The sequence below is a fragment of the Oreochromis niloticus genome, linkage group LG4 (assembly GCF_001858045.2).
Source record: "Oreochromis niloticus isolate F11D_XX linkage group LG4, O_niloticus_UMD_NMBU, whole genome shotgun sequence".
Classification (NCBI taxonomy): Eukaryota; Metazoa; Chordata; class Actinopteri; order Cichliformes; family Cichlidae; genus Oreochromis; species Oreochromis niloticus.
Genome location: NC_031969.2, coordinates 25996511 through 26016890, shown reverse-complemented (window position 1 = coordinate 26016890; position 20380 = coordinate 25996511). Strand labels below are relative to the sequence as shown.

General features: G+C 38.8%; 3 protein-coding genes across 5 annotated transcripts; 2 read left to right on the top strand and 1 right to left on the bottom strand.

Moving 5' to 3' along the window:
* Positions 1–25: 25 nt before the first annotated feature.
* retreg3 (reticulophagy regulator family member 3) lies at positions 26–7940 on the top strand. 2 transcript variants are annotated; one of them, XM_003442168.4, is made up of 10 exons: positions 26–156; positions 381–657; positions 2065–2171; positions 2542–2572; positions 2677–2803; positions 3652–3736; positions 4230–4367; positions 4711–4790; positions 5462–5594; positions 5682–7940. In XM_003442168.4, the coding sequence occupies exons 2-10, from the start codon at positions 410–412 to the stop codon at positions 6227–6229; spliced, it is 1497 nt and encodes a 498-aa protein (XP_003442216.1). In that variant the 5' UTR covers positions 26–156; positions 381–409; the 3' UTR covers positions 6230–7940. The 2 variants fall into 2 exon arrangements, with proteins under 2 accessions (XP_003442216.1, XP_025762170.1); XM_025906385.1 differs by lacking the exon at positions 26–156 and having other exon boundaries at positions 367–657.
* Positions 7941–9311: 1371 nt separating this feature from the next.
* On the top strand, positions 9312–12796 carry psmc3ip (PSMC3 interacting protein). 2 transcript variants are annotated; one of them, XM_005468825.4, is made up of 8 exons: positions 9312–9601; positions 9960–10060; positions 10156–10245; positions 10332–10443; positions 10663–10808; positions 11624–11677; positions 11840–11899; positions 12001–12796. In XM_005468825.4, the coding sequence occupies exons 1-8, from the start codon at positions 9583–9585 to the stop codon at positions 12034–12036; spliced, it is 618 nt and encodes a 205-aa protein (XP_005468882.1). In that variant the 5' UTR covers positions 9312–9582; the 3' UTR covers positions 12037–12796. The 2 variants fall into 2 exon arrangements, with proteins under 2 accessions (XP_005468882.1, XP_003442095.1); XM_003442047.5 differs by having other exon boundaries at positions 9322–9601; positions 11997–12796.
* Positions 12797–13163: 367 nt separating this feature from the next.
* On the bottom strand, positions 13164–19770 carry mlx (MAX dimerization protein MLX). The gene is made up of 8 exons (XM_003442048.5): positions 19629–19770; positions 18686–18722; positions 18454–18543; positions 16146–16255; positions 15964–16066; positions 15418–15517; positions 14897–15098; positions 13164–14800 (listed from the first exon to the last, which is right to left on the bottom strand). Exons 1-8 carry the CDS (start codon positions 19665–19667, stop codon positions 14744–14746), a joined length of 738 nt encoding a protein of 245 aa, XP_003442096.1. The 5' UTR covers positions 19668–19770; the 3' UTR covers positions 13164–14743.
* Positions 19771–20380: the final 610 nt, after the last annotated feature.

Here is a 20380-nt window from a genome sequence, read left to right as displayed (position 1 = left end):
AAATAAGCAAAGATGTTCCTATTGCACCTGAATGCCTCATGACGCAGGGCCCAAGTGGATTGTGATTGGGCCGCTGACGGCTCAGAAAAACAGGTAACGCCATATTGTAAGTTCGCCGAGTCGAGCGCCGCATTTCTGCAAAAAAATGACAAAATAGTAAGTGTCACCTGCTTTTGAAACGTTTATCCATTTGCTTTGATAAAATATTTTATTTTAATATAGTCAAATGTGTGTTGTTAGACCATAATAAAGTGGTTTGGCTGGCGTCATTTGCTTTTAGCTTAAAAATCCGTTAGCATAAATGTTAGTGGAGCGGCGCTGTGGCGCCCCTCATGAAGCTGTTTACATGGTTCCACTTAGCTTAAGTCTTTATTTTACAGGCTTACTTTATCAGCAGTAGGACGCTAAGATGACTCACACTGGAACAATGCAAGGGGCAGATGTGGGGGATTGCTCTGCTAATCAGAGCGCTGATATCTGCCTTCGAAGTCGTTCATGCTCTAGCGAAAGAGATGGCCAAGTACGAGCTGTCAAAGCTGCTCTCCAGTCCAGGCTGGGGCCCTATGAGCCTGTCCTGACCTACCTGCAGTCTGTCCTGGTCTGGGAAAAACCCTTTCATTGTGTCCTTCTCTACATTGTGATCAACGTTGTGTTCTGGTAAGTTTTAGCTTATGTTAGTTTGTGAGTTATGTTTCCTCAGTGTCTCTGTGTTACAGTTGCCGACATGCAGACAAAACCAAGAGGCAAGACAGCGTGACTGGAAGCAGATGGTTCTTATGCACAATGCAAATATTTTGCCTGTCAGTTCAATATAAAGCAGCTGGCTGAGTTGCGGTACTATTTTTATGCACACTCTGCAGGGACTTTTCACTCAACTTTTATGCTCTCCAAACTGTTGCTTTTAATCTTGAAATCAGTGTAATGCTGTGGATTATCTCTACCACTTTTACCAGTGAGCCTGTAGAGGTCAAATCTACAGTTAGTGTCATGGGGATAAGGGGGGGAAGTTGTTTCACTATATGAATATGTAAGTATGTTTGAGTGTTTCACTGGGCCAAATTTTGCCTTACTTAGTTGAGCTGGGTATTGCTAGATGTACAGGAAGGATCACTGACCTGACACATGGAAAGAAAGCCTGACTGGTGTGCATGTTTGCAGAGTTCTGGCATTCAGCCTGAATTTGATTAGACCACCAAGCGTTTCAGAACGTTTGCACTGCATCTGCTTTACTTTTGCTTCAGCACGCACGTAATGGTGCAGGCCATTTTCAGCCCAGAGTGATGCAGCCGTAACCCCAAAGTGACTGAAAGTTAGACATTAACAAGGGCAGCCACTCTCACAGTAGGACAGGGTTGTCCTGATTTTCAACATACAGGTGGCGAATGACAAACTTGTGAAACCACCAGCTGCATTTTCAGTGCTGAGCACTTGTTGTTTTCTCATTTTTCGGTGACCCAACTTTCCATAAACATTTCACATTGCTTTTGTTACTGTCACTTCTAATTACAGCATTAACCCAAATACTGATACCCCTTGTTCTGCCAGCAAATTCTTTGTTAGGTTAATCTCTAACCGGTGATTGGCAGATTCCTGCAGTATTGTTGTTCCCATTACATTTTGGAGTCTTGTGATCTGAAAATGGAGCAGCAGTGGGGATTTAGTTAGGGTTGTGTACAAGGCAAAAAGATGGAAAAAACCTGAAACCTTATGTATAGTTAGACCACATTTTTTAATATGTACATCTGTTAGTCTGTTGGATTAATATCAGCTAAATGTTTATTGATATAATTGATATTGCAGTAGTGGGTGGAGTAAAAAAAAAACAGTCAAATACTCTACTTACTGCCAACCTTCTGGTTTACAATAAATTTGTGTAAGACACCAGAAGGTGGGCTTTCTTTCTTACTTTTGACAATAATAAATGGAATTCGCTCAGACCGTCTTGCGGTTTAATTAATTTTGCATTAACTTTTTAACTACATAGCTCTGTGATTGTTTATGCCTGGGAAAGCAAGAAATAGATGCACTGTGTTCATGTGTTTTCTGTGGTTTATCCCCTGCCAGGTTCTTCGCTCTGACCTCACTGCGCCTGATATTCCTGTTGGCATCTGGCATGGCTGTATTCGTCTGTCTAGATACCTGGAGAAATAAGATCTGGCCAGAGATTAGAGGTGCTAAATTTTGTCTCAATGCGGTCTTTGTATATTTAAGAGAATGCAACATGTTCTGCATTTTCCTTTTTTCTACTCCTGGAATGTCATAGATTGTGCAAAATGCAGCCAATTCAATCCCTAATGTACTGTGGCTGTAGCAAATGTACTTTTGTTCCTAGAATAAATATGACATCAGTCAGCAGCCTTGCACTCCGGACTTTGAAAGTGGTCTGTATTAGTCATGAAACAGTTCATCTTTGGCAGTGGTTTTTAAAATCCCGAAGACACTGTAGATGAAAGCCAAGCAAATGTCTAAATAATGTATACATAATGTAACACAGTGATATTTAATGTCTCTTAAAGTGATGAATGTTCTCTCCCTCCACAGTCAGAAAGCTGGATGAATCAGAAAATGAGAGGTTTGTACCCACAGTTGTTTTTTTTAATTATTTTTTTATTCTCATATTGCAGCATTAGTTGAATGATAAGGAGTTGAAGTTTAAATGATTGTGTCCCTTTCTAGCTGGGGTCTGGTGCATCCTGGCACCCTCAGTGTGCCTGAATTGTGCCACCATATTGCTGAGGCCTGGGTCAGTGGAGTGGTTCTCAAATCCAGTATTGTGCAGTACAAGCGTCGAAATCCTGGCACAGTGAGGGTTACACACAATAACACAATGACTTCATTCTGTATCACAACACCTGTTGTATGATTTTTAAGTTATCCCTGTTTGATTTACCTATTATCCTTTTCTAACTTTTTTTTCCTTCACTGGTTTATTAACTCAGTCACACTAGAGGAAAAATAGGCGGTTGACCAATGATTGCACAGAATTTTTCCACATTCGGCAAGCAACTTGTCACCAAGTGGTTGAGCATGCAACCTTCAAACATTCAACCATCAACCTCTGGGAGACCTTTTTTTTTAATCATAAGGCGACCTGTTAGGAGGCAACACCCAGTCACAGTCCAAGTTGGACTTAAGACAGATTGGCAGAGGCTTGAAGAAAATTGATGTCTAATTTGTAAACACAAACAGTTGGAGTCGGCCTGTAACGATGGACACAACTTATATGTGACGATTATCTTTGCAATAGATCGTTCTAGTCAGCTGGTTGTTTTCTTGTTATATTCCTGTATAACATCAGAGTTACTGAGCAGCTATCTTTGTCCAGTTAAATCACAGTTATTGCTGTTTTATCATTGTTTTAAAGTAACTTTAAAGACTGCAACTGACTGTGATTTGTCATTGTCCTGCTCGCCATCTTTAAAGTTACCATTTCGAAGAGATTCCACATGTTCATTGCATGGGGTTGGAATACTTCTGGTTGTGATACGGTCTCCAACTGCTGTTTTCCCTAGTGTGACTGTTAATGTGGATAAATGCACCATGGGCAACACGTGATGGTGTTGTTGACTATTTTCTGTTTGTGTGTGTGTTTTTGTTTGTTTGCTTGTTTTTTGTTTGTTTGTTTTTGTTTTTCCGGCTCTTCTGTGACAGTTTTGCATCCTGACCTGTGGAGTGTTCAGCTGTTTGGCTATCATTGGACGCTACATTCCTGGATTAGTGCTCTCCTACTCTGCTTGTGAGTCCGAGCAGTTTATCCAGTTCTAATTAAAAATCCACGCCTCTTCACAGAACTATGTTGGCAGAGAAACTCTGCCTGACTAGTCTAATTAAAAGTGCATGGGTGGTGAAACCAGATCTGTGGGGGCTCAGTACCGGGGCCTGATCTGTGAGGTGATTAAAATGTGGATGAGGCAGACCAGGCAGGAGTGAAAGAGCCAGGCAGAAAGCTAAGGAGGTCAGACAGAGACCAAGCTAATCTCCTAACCTTCAACCAGTGTAGGCTGCAAAGCTGGGCAAGGAGGACGTCTGACGTCTGAAACAATCCAAACATCAGCTTCTACTCTACATGTTAACCCTCTATTCCCTGTGCCTCAGTTTTTCTTTATCACTTAAAAAAAAAAAAAAAAAGTCAACAGGCTATCTTTCTGTAGTGAAATACTGCAGTCTAATAGCATGGAAAATGTCCTTCTTCTCTATCTTAACTAGTATTCTCTCTGCCCCTCCTCTAGTGTTAGCTACTCTCCTGACTCCTCTGGCAGCCTATCACAAGGTTTTCCAGCATCTTGGCTTCAAGCTGGATCCAGTCCTGCAGCGGCTGGACTTCAGCGTTCGTGGATACATGATGTCAAAGCCCATTGATAATCAGTGTAAGTTCTAAACCAAATTGTATCGTGTATTATTAGTATATTTTTACTAGACTTGGCAGCTAACAAATCAGCTGGATTTTATGTCAATTTATTCTTTTGAGATGAAACTGTTGTTAAGACAATTTCCTCTCCAGTAAATGAGACCAAAGTGCAAATATCAGAGTAGATACAGTGATGTAAAGTATTTTTTTCTTTGTTTGTTGATTAATCTGTTAATCAGTTCTAATTTTACAAACCATTTTAGCATTTCTAAAACTGGTTGTCCTGCACACTATTTAACTACTACAGTTAAAATGAGCTGGACTAAGTACTCATTTGTTGTCTTGGTCACTCTACTCTGCAGTCCTACGAAGACCTCTACATGGTGCAGCCTCGGGTGAAGCCAGTGACAGTGAGGAGGAGTTGGCTGCTTTTTGCCCAACAGTAAGGCTGTTGCTGTTTTACTTCTAAAGCTCTTGATATTTTAATCAAACTGTTACTCACTATGCCTGCCTTTCTATTGTTTAAAGTCGGGACATCATACCTGAAATTTGTCTTCAAATATAGTTTTTGTTTTTGTTCATATTGTGATCCAGTAATTATGTCAACATACACAAAATGCTTCCTAAACCAGAAGTAAACTTTTATATTTAAAGTGTTCATAATGTGTAATGTGAATTTGTGAAAAAATGTTAAAGAGAGTCTTTAAAATTCTATAAATTAAAATTTAAAGTCTGTCAATGTTTTGTTTTTTTTTGTTTTTTCTTTAAGTGAACATGAGTTGTTGTTAGTCAACAGTGTTGGTTACAAGGTTATAAAATGAAACGAAAGATGAAACCTTCATTGCACCTATTGCTTTTTCAGCACACGGTTAGCTACAGCAGCACGTCAGCACCATTTCCTGTTGTGGTTAGGAACGTCACAAAATGTGCTTGTTTATTTTTGTCTTAATGTGTGTTTGTGGCAAAGCCTGCAGACGGTAAAAGGATGAGAAACAAGCAGAGTCAAACTAAGAATGTTTCTCTGTTTATGTCAGAGTCGGAGTTACCAGCTTGACTGCCATCTTAAAAAAATGCACCACAGCACAACCTAAACCATTTCATTTTGTCTCCTAGTTTGATGATGCTGTTGTTGCGAGGGCGCTTGCACTGACCGACTCCGAGCATTCTGATGCTGAGGTTTCTTATACTGACAATGGAACATTTAACCTGTCACGTGGCCAGACCCCACTGACTGAAGGCTCTGAGGGTATGTATGCAAGAAAGACGGATTTCTTACCTCCATTTCCTGGTTAGTTCATGCTTCTGATCTTCTCCCGGTCTGTAATCCGGCCAGATTTTGACAGGCATAGTGATGCTGAAGAATCCTTTGCCCAGGACCTCCCAGACTTCCCCTCCATAAACCCTGATGCCACTCTGATGGATGATGATGATGACACGAGCATTGGACTGCCTAGCCTGGGTCCGTCTGGGCTAGCTAGTCACCGGGCTTCAGTGCTGGATGTGGATGCTCATCTTGACTCAGACCAAGAGGATCTAGATGCTGAACTTTCTCTTAGCAGCCTGCCACTTGCCTCTAATATCACTGGAGACTTGGCTGGAGTCATTGCCAGCAACATGATCCAGGCAGCAATAGCCGGGGCGCTGCAACCTCAGCCTCCTGCTGCCCAACGCAGAGAAGGTCCCCCCAGGGCCGGGGCCCACCGAAGTTATCGCAAGCAGTCCAGCTCTGAGCTAGACACAGACTTGGATGGAGAAGACTTTGAAATGCTGGATCAGTCTGAACTAAACCAGTTGGATCCCTTCGGTGAAGGTGTAGGTTCTAGACGTGGAGAGAGCCAGGGTTCTAACTTTTTGTCTAGCCTGCTTGGTAAACCACAGTAAGGTGTGTGTGTGTCTGTGTGTGCACAGCTTGAATGCGTATTGATAAAGTATGAGAATGTGTGTGGGAGACTATTTTAGGTTCCAGCACCCCTGTTCCTGATTAGCATCAGTTTATCACTGTGAAGTATTTCATATTTTCTATCTTTTCAGACTCTCTTTGCTGTAGTTTGAAATCTTGATCATCCAGAAAACTTTTACTTCGTAGGCTGAGCAATAGATAACACAATAACATACATAAAACATATTCAAACATTAAATAAACCAGCATTATTGAGCCTTTTTGCAGTCTTGTAACTTTACACACCACTCAGTTACAAGGTACAAGTACTTGTTGACTTCAAATGAAAGCCAGAGGCCATCAGATCTTTTCTACACCGAGGTCTAGACATACAGGGCTATTAACACAGGACCAAATGTGACATTCCTCTTGGTTGAGCTGAGCCATGTTTTAGTACTGATATTGTGCAACAGCCTTTTATATAAAAGCTTATTTAGGCATTGCAGTATTCGGATGTATCAGCCCTTCAATAAGTAGTAGCTCATGTTCATGTTGATACTCTGCTGTCTTAACACGATATGATGGAAGAGGATTAATTTGATGGTGTACCATCGAATTAATTTAGAGATTCATTTAGACAATTTAAACAGTTGATAGCAGTTGCGTATTTAGACAGTGATTGTGTTCTTCAATGAAGGTGAATGATATCTGGATAAAGTTCAACATTTTCTATTTCCCTTTTCTCTTGACTAACATGAACGCATTCAAAGTTTATTTTGTCACAATAGTCTTATGTGGCCCAGAGTAACTCTGATTGTTACATTTGTGTTAATGAATTTGTTCCTCACAGCAGAACATGCTTCTTTTTCGCGTGTGAGTAATTTCTGAATTTTTTTTCCATTTTCCTGCCCTTTAATATGGCTCAATTACCTTGTGTGCATGTTAAATACCTGGAATGAGCCATCGGGTTTGTGTGCGATTCAGTTTTTTGTTTGTTTTTTTTTTTTAAAGAAAAAATTTAAAATAGTCTCTTTATGTCTTACCACTCTTGTATTCTGTCTGCTTGACCTTCAAACTGACCTTTTTTTTTTTTTTTTTTTTTTTTAAGACAGAAAATTATATTCTCAAGGCTCTTTTACAATCTTAATAGGCGACCTTGTTTACATCAAGTTTGGATAGGAAGTTAACCTCATGTCTTTTTTAAGTGTTATTTTATAGTGGCTTTTGCTGGTCAGCCTGATTTCCTATACATGGACAAATCATGTCTGTATAGCGTTTTAGAGTGGAAATGGCACTTGAAATTTCCATGAGCCACAAGTGAGATTTACTGAAATGCACACATGAAAAGTTAAAATGCTGGTTGTTTAATAGAGGGAAAAAAACATCACTGTTTTCAATTGTTATTTTGAGAAGAAAATCATAGCTGCAATTTTAGCACAGTATGGAAAAAATCTGCTGGATTCAGAATTTAAATAGAAAAATGCAAACTGATGGGAAATTGCAGAAAACAAATATTACTAAATTAGTTGGACTTGGTTTGACCATATCAGTTAACAAGAATGTTTCTGTAGGCTGTTCTATGAGAAGTCCTCATTATGAGGGATTTGTAGGCTGTTTGTTATGTAATGTGCATAGTAGTGTATTTTCTTCTCTGTAACTGGTTTTGATATGTTTTGATGTGCAAATCATATTAAATAAAATGTTTGCAATTAACTGTCTCTCTGTTTATCAAAGGTGCTCTTAAGGCAATTCACATGTACTTCATTTAATACCGAAAAGCTCTGAAATGACTAGAAAACCAGTCACGGCCTAATTTGACATTTGTTTTATTCCGTTTTAGATGGATCGTCATAGCTGTGGACTTTGAAGAGCTGCAAGGGAATTTGATTTCTCTAAAGCACTCTTCGGATAATAAAAACATTTTGTGTCACATTTGGTCACATGTCAAAGGTGTCCTGTTGGTTTGATATCTGGTGTGGAGGCCATTTAAAGTACAGTTGACTCAGTGTCATTGTGGTGATAAAGTGATAGACATGGTCACCAACAATACACAGGTTGGCTGTGGCATTTAAACAAGGCTCAGTATTAACCCTAGAACACTATCGCTGGGTGATTTTCACCCGAACAAATACATTTACATGATTTCTCTCTCCTGCAGCTTTTAGCGTGTCGAGGAGACTGTGCCTTCACCAGGGAAATCTCAAATGTCCCAGGAATGGGTGAACCAAAGACCAGCTTTCCAGTGTCATTATTTTTTTGTTTAGGAATTTTTTTGTTCTTGAATTCCTAATTTTTCTGTTTTGGAGCATTATCTTAGGGTCCCCCCATGACACTTTTGTTTTCATATTGTTAGACATGGCACAGTTGAAGATAAAAGAAGACCACTCTAGTTTGTCATGTTGTCATATTTTGATGACGTACTTTTTGTTGGTCTTATTATATAAGGGGTAAAAAATCACCTGGCAGTAGTGATTGTGTTACTATTTATAGCGATAGCGTTCTAGGGTTTACATCAAATTCTGACCCTGCCGTCTGAATGTTACAGCAGAAATTGAGACCCATCAGACCAGGCAACGTTTTTCTAACGTTTTAATTTTAATGAGATACCTAGTAAGATTTTCTGCTATAGCCCATCTTTCTTCAAAGTTCCACATTTAGAGATGCTCTTCTGCATATCTTGTTTATTGCACCCTGGTCATTCTCCTCTGACATTAATGAGACATTTTCACCCAGAGAACTGCAGCTGTTTTCTGATCATTCTCTGTAAACCCAAAAATATGGTTGTGAGGGAAAATTCCAGTAGATCAGCAGTGTCTAAGATTCTCAGACCAACAACCATGCCACGTTTAAAGTCATCCAAATCTCCTTTTTTCCCTCATTGTTATGCTTGGTTTGAACGTCAGCAGGTCATCTCGACCATGTCCACGTCTTTATGTATGAGTTGCTACCATGTGATTAGCTGAATAAATATTTGCGTTCGGGAACAGGTGTACCTAATGAAGTGGCCGGTTAGGTATATCTTGTTTTGGACTTTGAATTGACTGCTTCTGAGAACAGCCAAATTAAAAGAGGTGTCACTCTACTTTTTTTCGGGATATCGCTAACGACATGAAATGAAGAAGGAGATAAAGTTCTACTAAACATAAAATAATTTAAGTAAAAGAACCATTGAGATACTTTCAACCTGTCATACTTAATAGCTTTTGGGGCAGGATTAACAGAGGGGCGCTCAAACGCGAAGGCAGAAGACGGATTTTGTGCTGGTGTGAATCATCTTTAAGCATGAACGATCTTTTCCGTGACGTGCGTTTTGCGCGAAACTCGGATCTGGAAAGCTAAAGTGGAGTAGTTGGAAATGAGTAAAAAAGATAACGGTAGGTTAAAAGTTTATATTCTAGGCTATAACAAGTTAGATGGCTTGTCAGTCGCCTGCACTGAGCGAACGACGATTGTTAAAAGTCACAGATATAAGGAAACGTTTAGCCAAACGGCTACAAGCTAGCGTTAGCTGAGACGACCTCCGTGTTTTTATTCTTCTTCCACTTTTCCAAACGATATACTTGTTTTAAGGAGGGGAATCATATTTATTTTAAAATAGGTTAGGATGATAATTATGGCCAGAAAAAAGGGACTATTAGATATTAACCATGAAAATCTACTTCTGGTATAAGTTAAGTGTAATGTTGTAGTAAGTTTAGATAAACGAGCTGATTGTCCTGCTGTCATTCACAGGGGCTGCCCTCATCCTTGCCTACCTAAATGAGAAGAACCGGCCCTATAGCGCTCAGGATGTCTTCTCAAATTTACAAAAGCAACATGGGCTGGGCAAAACGGTGAGTTTAACACTTCAACGAGACAATTAGATGCCTAAAATTAACCTGTTTTTCATAGCCTATAAGTAACTGTTTTTATGCATTTCTTCCAACAGGCAGTGGTCAAAGCCATGGAGCTGCTGGCCCTGGAAGGCAAGATAAAGGAGAAAATATATGGCAAGCAAAAGATTTATTTTGCTGACCAGGTTAGTCTGTTTGTCTGGAATATTATGCACATATAATTTTTATAAATTCCAGTAAAGTAACTGAAATAACTCAATCTGTCCCACAGGCTCAGTTCAAAGATGTGAACGATGCAGACCTGAAGTCAATGGACCATCAGATCTCAGAGCTCAGTGGAGAGGTGCAGTCCCTTACCCAGAGTTGCAGACAGCTAGATGCAGGTGAAATTTTCTGCTAATCACTGACATTCAACAATCTTATTTATCTTCTCAGAGTTTGCACACTCTTAAGCCACAAGATGTGGCTGTTTGATACAGTAAACGGTTTACGATGAGGCTTGTCCCCACTGCTCTTTTCTCTACACGTGTTGTTTTTGTTCTACTGCATATGTTTGAAAGGGGATGTTCTGTAACATTTCTGTGTGAAATCTGTGATGACAGAACTGAAGGAGCTAAACAGCTCCCTTACAACAGAGGAAATGGTGTCAGAGATCCAGGAGCTAAAAGCAGAGTGTTCTGGGTACAGAGCCCGACTGGAGAAGATAAAGTCAGCCTCAAATCACATCACGCCAGAAGAGAAGGACAAGGTGAGGAATCCACCAGGGATCTGTCCTACGGCCTCTCTTATTTCTAAATGCTGTGAAAAAGTATTTACCCCCTTACCGACGTCTTTTTTTTTTTTGCATATTTGTCATATTCACACGCTTTAGTAAATTTTAAATTAAGCTATGTCATCGCACCCATTTGCAAATGAATCCCCATCTCACTGTCCCTTCTCCCTGTTTGAGTACCATGGTCTACAGCCTTCAGTTGTCCTCTGTCTTCCACAGTGTCATATAAAAATCTTAATGATTCATGAGTCAACTGTACATATACTGTTCAGTAGGTATCTGAGAGTACACCTTGGATGGAGCTGGGTTTTTTCCTAGAGAGTAGGGTACTGCTCCCATGTGGCTGTTTAACATCTCATCTCACTGTAGATCAGCTTGTTAGTCTCGGTAATGGTAATGGTGGCGGCATAGTGCTGCATTCACATAATCTAGTAGAGCTTCTGAGGGTACTTCACTTAGTCTTGGTAACGGAGGATCCAGGTTTCAAGCTTGCCATGATCTCTTGCACTCAACGATCATTCTTCTAGCGCACTTGGGGTTTGGTACCCAATCTCGGGTGGGGCTGATAATGTTATCTCCACCCCTGACCTGTCGCCCTGGCTCCCCCTTGCCGTAGCATGTGTGTTGTACCCTATCAATCTCTAACCGTGAGAGCAGTCCCTTCTCCTGAACGTTGGACCTGCAATGTGGATGTTGCGTATCGAACTTGCCACTCCTGCTCCAAAGGTGTGTAACCTTACCACTACGCTATCCAGCTGCTTATATATATTAGTATTATTTTTAATTTGCAGGTTTATAAAGAACGAGATCTCTACGTTAAAGAGTGGAAAAAGAGGAAGAGACTGGTAATCTTTTTTACTTAAGTTCCTTTTTGTATTCATAGCTCATATGTTTCATATTGCATGCCATGTATTTTAAAAATGCAGTACAATCCCTCCCTTTCATTAGTGCGAGTGAAACTGCATATGGACATGTTATTAAAGTGTTTGGCACTTTGTTTGCGTTAGGCTTCAGACATGATAAATTCAATCCTCGAGGGTTATCCAAAGAGCAAAAAGGAGTTCCTGGTGAGTTTAAGACACTAAGAAGAAGAAAAGAAAAAAATCCTTTTTAAGAATAAAATAAAATTCTTGCTATTACCTGCAATATTCTGCTTCCTCACAGGAAGAAGTTGGAGTGGAGACTGATGAGGACTGTAAAGTAGTTCTTCCACATACTTGAACAAGAAAGTTCTTTTACAGTCACCTTGCCACTAATCTAAGCAAATGGATTACACAGGAAAGCAATCTGAAGCCCAGAGAATACTTTATTTATCGCCCTTTATTTTGAATAAATAGTTCAACTTTAATAAATGCTTTAATTGAAAAAAAAAGTTCATAACTGAAAGTATGTTTTTATAAAAAACTGTTTCGTTGCTTGTGAAACTCTTAACACTTTCACATCAATTGACAACACAGTCATGCTCTTCACCTCAAAGGCAACGCTGGTTTAAATTTTCCCTTCTAAAGCGATTTAACCAATCCTGAGCTTTCCAGTGAAAATCTCAAGGCTTTATTTAAATGTTTAAAATCTATACATTCTGTTGTTCTTGTTCAACTCCATCTTGCTTTATTTTCTGAAAGCATAACTTAAAATGTATAATGTATATATCTATATTTTTTTAATTACAGTTGTACTGTTTTCTGCTTATTAAATGTTCAACACCATAAATTCTGATGCTGAAGCGCCACAATTGTTTTACTTTAATTCTTGTGAAGCATAAATAAAATACATTTCATTAGCTGCACAGTTGGGAACCACCGCCTAGCTTTATGATTTTTCCTGTTATTGTTATGCACAGATGCTTCATTTTCACATAATTTGGATGACAAAAAAACCCCTCAGTGGCCACTTTATTAGGCAAACCTATGAAATTGAATACAATCAAACACAGTGTTCTCTCAGAGGTACAGATTTAAAACCTATTTTAACCTCCTAAGACCCGAACTCTTCCACGGCATGGATTTTTAATTTCTCTTATATTATATATATATATATATTTGGGCATATTGGGGCCCAATGAATGTAAAAACAAAGAATTACCAGATGTTTTTTTTTTTACCTAATTTTTGTTTCTAAGACAAATGAGAGCCACATACGAGGATATTCGTTTAAAATTTCGATAGAACAGTAGCAGTATAATGTCCTCGTAAGTGGATATCAGGCAGTTGTAGCGCAAAATTGAGTATTTTGGTCTAAATAGCCCAAAATGTGATGTCCACATATGTGGACGCCAGGTCCTAGGAGGTTAAATATTCAACCTCCTTGGATTGTAAATTAAAAACGTCAACATTCAACACCACAGCAAACTACAACACTAACAGAGCTGTACATTAATGCATAGATTACACCTATCTGCTGGTGTACATTTAAAGAAAGAAAAAAAACCTTTATAAAGCAGACTTTAAGGCTCAGATTTCAGACTGGATTTTACAGGGGGTAACTAAAAGTGGCCACTGAGTGTACATGGCTTGTATGACAGAATTATTAATACACCCGAAACAACAACTTAAGACAGTTAAAAAAAAACAACATTTCCATGAAAACAGCTAACACAGGAAAGGATGTTTATAGAAACAACAAACAACCATCATTAAAATGAGCTGTCACCTACTTGAAATTCACTCATTATAATTCAGCACACAGCAGCTGTAGCTTCTCAACACTTCTCTCAGCATGAACTTGGCTGGTGCAGTTCAAAGGGACAGTTTTCAAAGTGATGGTGGAGAAAAAAAAAAGCGGGTTCTGGCTGATACACAGCATGGCATGAACTGCATCTTAGCCACTGAGAACCACTGATAACAAAAGTAAACAATGTTTATTCTGTTGGAATTGGACCAACAAGCTGAAATTTTAAGCTTTTTGATTAAAGGAAAATCTGAAAGTTGCAGAAAGATCACCACACACATTGCTTCATAGTGTGATGAGCTCAATTATGAGACAGAATACTCATTACTTTTCCTGCCATTGAAGCCAAATTGAATTGAAATACGCCAACTATAAAATGTTAAATGGCACACTGTAAAGAGATTTAAATTTATACATACAATAATTTGACATTTCAGCACTTTGTCAGCTTGTCACAGCTCCATTTATGTACATCTCAAAATGTGTCGGATTACAAGCCAAATCCCAGTGATAAATTGTTGAGACCTCATATAGCATTTTCCTGATAACACACTTAGCAATGATTGTTACTCTGCAGTAGTTTCTATTATCTGTTACAGCTGAGGAATGGCTCAGTGTTCGTCCACTGAAGCTGAAAGAGCTCCTTTGGTTCAGCATTAAGCTACAAAGTCATGCTTGATGTGACAGAGGGGAACGTGTTGGCTCATGAGTTCCCTTCCCCCCTTATCTCTGTTGATTATTTTAAAAGGCACCATAAACTATACCATCAGTTCACTCAATCTGTAAGAAGAGTTCTTGCTATTAAGATCTAATCTCCCCTCCTCATGTTTTTTATCTCAGTGTGGGCAACTATGGCTACTGCAGATGGTGGTTACCATTAGTTAAACACAATATTTTGCCTGCCTGACACATTGAAAACGGCACTTACAGTGACTTCTGTACTGCTGGGTTCCCAAATCAAATAACAATCAGAAGATCCTGAAATACACTCAGTTAAACATGTATGTACATTTCAAAGCTTAAAGTGATTTGTATTAAACTTATATCATTCCAATGCCACCTTTCACCTCTGCCACATGTGATGAGGTACTCAAATTGCAGCCAAGGAGTCACTGATGAGTCAAAGTGAGTGTAAATACTGCGGCATAGCTTGAGGCTGATCAACATTTTTTTTACTCCACTCTTAGAGGCCAGAGTAAGCTCAAAAAGTCAATTTTTGGGTGTTAACCAGAGGCCAGGCGCAGTCAGTAAAGCTGACCGTTGAGCTGCCGCAGCACTCCAACAACAAACTCCCGCAGCGTCTAGGAAAGAACATAAGCAGAAGACAAACTATGAATATCTCAACATAAACACAAAATAATAAAGTTCTCATGGGTTTCTTTAAATATACTCCTTACCTGTGGCTTGCAGTGTTCCTCAATCCAACTGAAAACACAGGCCGACAGTTCTTGGAAGCTGCTCATTGAAACAGAGTTGCTGAAAGATTGAAACAAGGAGTCCATGATGCTCTGAAAGATGTTGAACTTGACCTGGTCCGACACCTGATCCTCTCCCTGCTGTGGGTTGTTCTGGTGAGCCTTCACTATGTGCTCATAGTTCCTATCAAAACATAAAAAGGGGGGGGGATGGTTAATATAATTTCATAAACAATGAATCTGAGTCACTCTTTACAGAACATGGACAAAAGCACACAATGCATTCCCCACTCCACAGTTTTCTTTCTTTGCCCTAGACCAGCATTCTTTTTACAGTCTCAGAAAGACTTTATTTATCCCCAAGGAGCAATTAAGATCTGTCTTTCCATCTGTCTAGGTATGTTTAGAGGATTTAGGGAAGTCTCAGATCGCCAAAAAAAGAAGGCCTGTGAAGAACACAATGTGGAAAAAGCAGTTTGGCTTATGAATTTTAAACCACTCACGTTTTCATAATCTTAAGTGCCATCACTTCTTTTCTTAGGACAGAAACTTCCTCCTCTTGCTTCTTCTTTTCTTTGTGAAGGAAATGGATGTAGTCAATTGCTAAAAAAACAAACAAAACAACAACCAAGAAATTGTCAGTCGGGGATTTCTGCCTTGCACACAAATTTTAGGTACACTGTTGAAAGTTAACCTTTATACTGAGGGCGTTAGTACTGTAACTTCCCCTTTTGTTGGGTAAAGGAGCCCCTGCAAGACAGGAAATATCTGTTCTTCCTTGAACTTAGTCTATCGTCTCTTTTTATTGTTAAATGTGGCCAAGTGAGATGTAACTGTGAAAAGCTTGCACCACACAACAAGTTCAGTACAAAGCATTCTATTGTTTTCCATGGCACATAAACAGGATAGAAAATTGCTCTTTTCTTATCAAGATGTCAGATGTAATAGTTAATATATAGATTATCTCCAACTAAATCTGAAGTCAAGGTTACTCATCAGAGGCAGTCCAAGTTTGTCCAAGTGTTAACAAATATTTGACCACATCTTACTTTTTTGCAGAATAGTAGCCTTGCTGATCTTCTGTGCTCCCACCGCAAATTCAGACTGCTGCTGGCATGTTGGAACGATTGACTGGAGGTCATCATATCCTTTCTAATGTTAAAAGAGAGCAACTAGTAACTACTGAAAAAAGTTAAAGCAAATCTCCAACTTTCAAAATGTGTGTCCTTACTTTAATAGCATCTCTACGCTTCTGCTCAGCTTGCGTGTGTGCTTGTCTCCGACGATCTTTATACGAGTCCTTATATGATGTTTCATGCCTGTAGTCGCTGTCTTCATCATCTATGTGGGAATAGATTAATACTCATTAATGAAAAAATAAAAATCTGAACCATGACATTGGCAGCGTTTTTTTAACCAACTTACAAAATGCTGAAGTAGCTATTTTAAAAAAGTTGATCAAATCAATTCATAACCGTACAAGATTATTAACCCTGGAGTCATTCCTGTGTTGGCACTCATTTCACACATATAGGCAACACTCATTGATTTTCATCAGTAAGAATTACTGTGATGGACTTAATTTACACAGTAAATTATTATTTAACATCTCATAAACCCTCAAAGAATTTAAGAAAATATTGTAAAATATGAAACACATGTTTCCATAATTAAACATGGACTAATACAGGAAATATTTTCTACCTCACACAGCAATCCCTGTGTTTGGGAAGTTAGAAAATTTTATGTATAAAGCAGTCACAAAACATTGTACAGAAAAATAGAGTAAAATAAATACGAAAATTAACTGCTGTAATAGCAATACAAAAAATATTTCCATCTTTATTTATATTTATTCAAACTGTATTTTTTTTTAAGACATATTTAAGGGCCATGTTTAATGTTTTGTTACTGTAACACATGAATTTTCTAACTTCTGGAATAAATAAAAATAAAAGCTATAGAGCTGCAGGGCTCGCAAAATCGCTAGCTCGACGTCCCGGGGCTAGCGATTTTTCCAGTCGGGCTACCAAAATCTATCTCAGCCCTGCCCGTCGGGCTATCATAGGAAGGGAAAATATGTGTCAATGCTTTTGCATTCTTTCGAAAATGTAGCTGAGTAATTATGTCATCGGCATCGATGAGCCACTGCCAATATGTGACATATTGAAATCGCGTTTGAATTTGTGCTTGTTTTTTGCTTTCACTTTCACTTTGCGATCGCGCGAACGGTGTATAGAGAGCGGCAGCACTGATTGGTGAGTGACGATTGCGCACCAATTCCTCTGACATCGTCTTATCACTCATTAGCTTACTATTCAAACGTGACAAGTGAAATCTCCCACAGCAAGTTTAAACATGTGAGAGGTTGATTGCGCAGAGAATCGCTGACCGTTATGCAAGTACGTGTGTAAAAGCAGCAGGACTTACGCCGGTATTTTAGTTCTGCTGAGCCAAATAAGACAGGTCAGGGTGAAGAAGGGGCAGCCAAATAAAAGCCTACCACAAAACGGAAACGTTATGACAAATCAGACTAGGAGGCAAAAAGAAAGCTCAGCTTTTTTGGTTTCATGGACAAAATAATTTCTGTGGCTGGAATATGACGAGCTAAATAACATGATGTTCTGCCAGGTGTGTTGTGAGTTTCATTTCATTTGAGTCGACAAGCGCCTTTATAACTGGGACCAGTAATTTTAAGAAAGACCCCATCAGAACCCATGAGAATGCATTATTGCTCAGTCTGCAATATCTTTCCCAGAACAAACAGCAATTGCAAAAAACATACTAAAAATAAACCAAGCACAAGCAGAAGTCCTGAAAAATCTTTCAAAAGCGTACTATGTTGCAAAGAGTGAACTACCATTGTCAAAATTTAGCAGTCTTTGCAAACTTCAAAAAGCAAATGGCCTAGATCTTGGTTCCACTCACCCCTTACCCGTGACTTCAGTGGAAATTTCAGATTCAGGATCTGACACAGACTGATTCATGTTCTACACAGTTCTTACAAGTTCATAGAAATTTCTGTTCAATTAGAACCAAGTATTTGAGTTGATGACTGTGATTTTTATACAGTTGTTGTGATTTGTATTTTAACAACTTTCTGATTAATTTTTGTTTCCGTTACAATATTATACTTTAATGTATAGTATTGTAAAGGAAACAAAACATTAAAAAATTGCTCTCTTTTTTATTCGGGCTACTTAAATTTATTTTGGGCTACCAAAAACTGAAGAGGGCCTGCCCGAAGGGCCACCAGAGATTTTGAAATTTTGCGAGCCTTGAGCTAAGGTTAATATATATTTTTTATTAATCACAAGCAAGAGAGATTTTTCCTTTTATACAAATCATGGAGAAATATAAGCAAAGCTGTCTCTATTTCCTGTATTTCGCTTTTACACTAAATAAACAAAAACTTTTTTCTTAAAAATATCTGACTGGCTCAGGCTACAACAACCAAACAAGTAAACAATTAACCTACACTACAATTACATTACTAGTAGCTAACTATCACATAAATATACAACATTCAAACCCAGTACCTGTATTTGGCACCGAAGAGGCACTTGTTGAGCCGATACTGTTGGCCCGGGACACAATAGTGCCCTTTCTGATTGCTTCAGAAATATAACCTAGACAGCAAGACAGCAGTGATCAAACATAATCCACAACAAAATCAAAATATATTTTGATATACATCTATAATCGGTATCATGTGGGAGATCAGATTACACTGGTGATGAAGTACAACACAAGAACTGACTGAATACTCACTGTTGTCAAAGCCACCATCACTGAAAGCACCATCGGTCTGCCGAGCCATCACGAGAGAGCAGAAGATAGAAAAAGGCAAAAAATAAGAGGCTGTAAAGCTAATAACAAGGGAAAACGCTGTGCTGCCCTACATTTGTTTGACAAAAGACCAATAGCCAGCCAGTTAAGCCCCCACTGAGCATTGCCCTGATTTGTCCAGTTCAGGAAAACAGGTGGGTAAAAAGCTGCAGAAAATAAGAGCCTTCATCACAGAGCTATTGTTTGATGTAGGGCACAGCTGTCTAATTTGTGGTTTCCAAAGTCTCAAAAGCTCAGGAGGGGAAAAAATGAATATATGTTAAGTTTGAACAACAGATCCTACTACACGTTTACTTACGTACTGTAAAATTACTATTCCCTATTTATTTTAGAGACATTTTTTTTTTTAATGGGGGCCCTGAACATATGTTAATTATTATTAATTATTTTCTTTGTTTTATTTGGCTAAACGTCTTTATTAAGGAGTCTGTGGAACGAAGACCATTTCAATTTCTGTGGTGTGCTAATTAATTATATATAGTGTAAAACAGACAAGGTAATGTGAGCTTCACAAACACTGATGCTGCACTTATAGATTTGCAAGAAACAAGCAGCTACTCTGACCTTTTTTCTTTTTTACCTTTTTGCGTGTGTAGATGAAGACTTACTGTATACACCATAGGGGGAACAATGGCTGCTTTGTTTACATAAGTAGGCAATTGGCTAGCTAACCAATACAGCTTTCTAACATTATCAAAACCTCGGAAGCTAACGTTAGTTAGCCACGAAGCTAACAAACCGTGTACCCCCTGCACTTTACTAAAGCTTCAACTTTAAGACAACACAGCTTTTGTCATTTGCCAGTGCTGCCATACACATGAGTCATCTGAACCCGAAATAGAGGTTTCTGATAGCAGTTACTCACTTTCCACTGGTCCTCTGGAGATGTTGTCGGGTCCGTCATTTTGGAATGCGACGGATTTCTTCTTCTGTGCACCACGGTAGTAAATTGTATCTGTTCATGATAAACGCCACCCCATGGTTTGGAAGGATTACTGCAGTAACTGACCGCATAAAATGTAGGTTTTATGTCACAGAAAGACTGTATTAAAAAGAAAAGAAAAAATAAACAGAAGGCGTACATAGTATGAGAGAAAAACTAAAATTATTTTTTTTATCAGTTCTTTGTCTCTTAAACACTTAAATAAATCTGCTTTCTTTCAGCTGCTCTTGAATCTTGCTCATCATGGCCAGTGAAAATCTTCAACTCTGCCACCTCCAGGTCTGCGTATCTCTTTTTTTAGTGATAGCATTTCCTAACCATACATCATCTCATTCTTGCGGCTATCTTCCTGTAACAAATTACCCTTGACACTCGTCTCAATCCTCTCCATCCTGCATGCATTCTCTTCTTCAGCTATCTTGTGTACCTACTGTTGCTTTACAAGAAAAACTCCAAGTATTTAAACTCACTTTACTTCAATACCTCTGCTACTTGCGTCTCCACTGTTACACCTGTAAGGAAATGATTAGCTTTATCGTTTTGATGATTTTTTCCCAGCATTTTCCTGATGTCTAAACACATCTCCAATCTTCTCTTTTGGCAGCAGTAAAGGAATCTTTATCTTGATCTTTTCATTTTACTCAGCTGATAACACTGTTGCCTTCCAGTGAGTC

Bases quoted from the DNA above. Each gene is read 5' to 3' on its own strand.
- psmc3ip (XM_003442047.5), top strand. The intron at 10,809-11,623 runs GTGAGGAATCCA...TTTAATTTGCAG, and splicing joins CGCCAGAAGAGAAGGACAAG to GTTTATAAAGAACGAGATCT. The intron at 11,678-11,839 runs GTAATCTTTTTT...TGTTTGCGTTAG, and splicing joins GGAAAAAGAGGAAGAGACTG to GCTTCAGACATGATAAATTC.
- mlx (XM_003442048.5), bottom strand. From the start codon at position 19,667: ATGACGGACCCGACAACATCTCCAGAGGACCAGTGGAAA. The intron at 18,723-19,628 runs GTGAGTAACTGC...ATGGCTCGGCAG, and splicing joins CTCCAGAGGACCAGTGGAAA to ACCGATGGTGCTTTCAGTGA. The intron at 14,801-14,896 runs GTAAGGAGTATA...GTTCTTTCCTAG, and splicing joins AGGAACACTGCAAGCCACAG to ACGCTGCGGGAGTTTGTTGT.
- retreg3 (XM_003442168.4), top strand. From the start codon at position 410: ATGACTCACACTGGAACAATGCAAGGGGCAGATGTGGGGGATTGCTCT. The intron at 2,804-3,651 runs GTGAGGGTTACA...CTTCTGTGACAG, and splicing joins AGCGTCGAAATCCTGGCACA to TTTTGCATCCTGACCTGTGG. The intron at 5,595-5,681 runs GTATGTATGCAA...TAATCCGGCCAG, and splicing joins ACTGACTGAAGGCTCTGAGG to ATTTTGACAGGCATAGTGAT.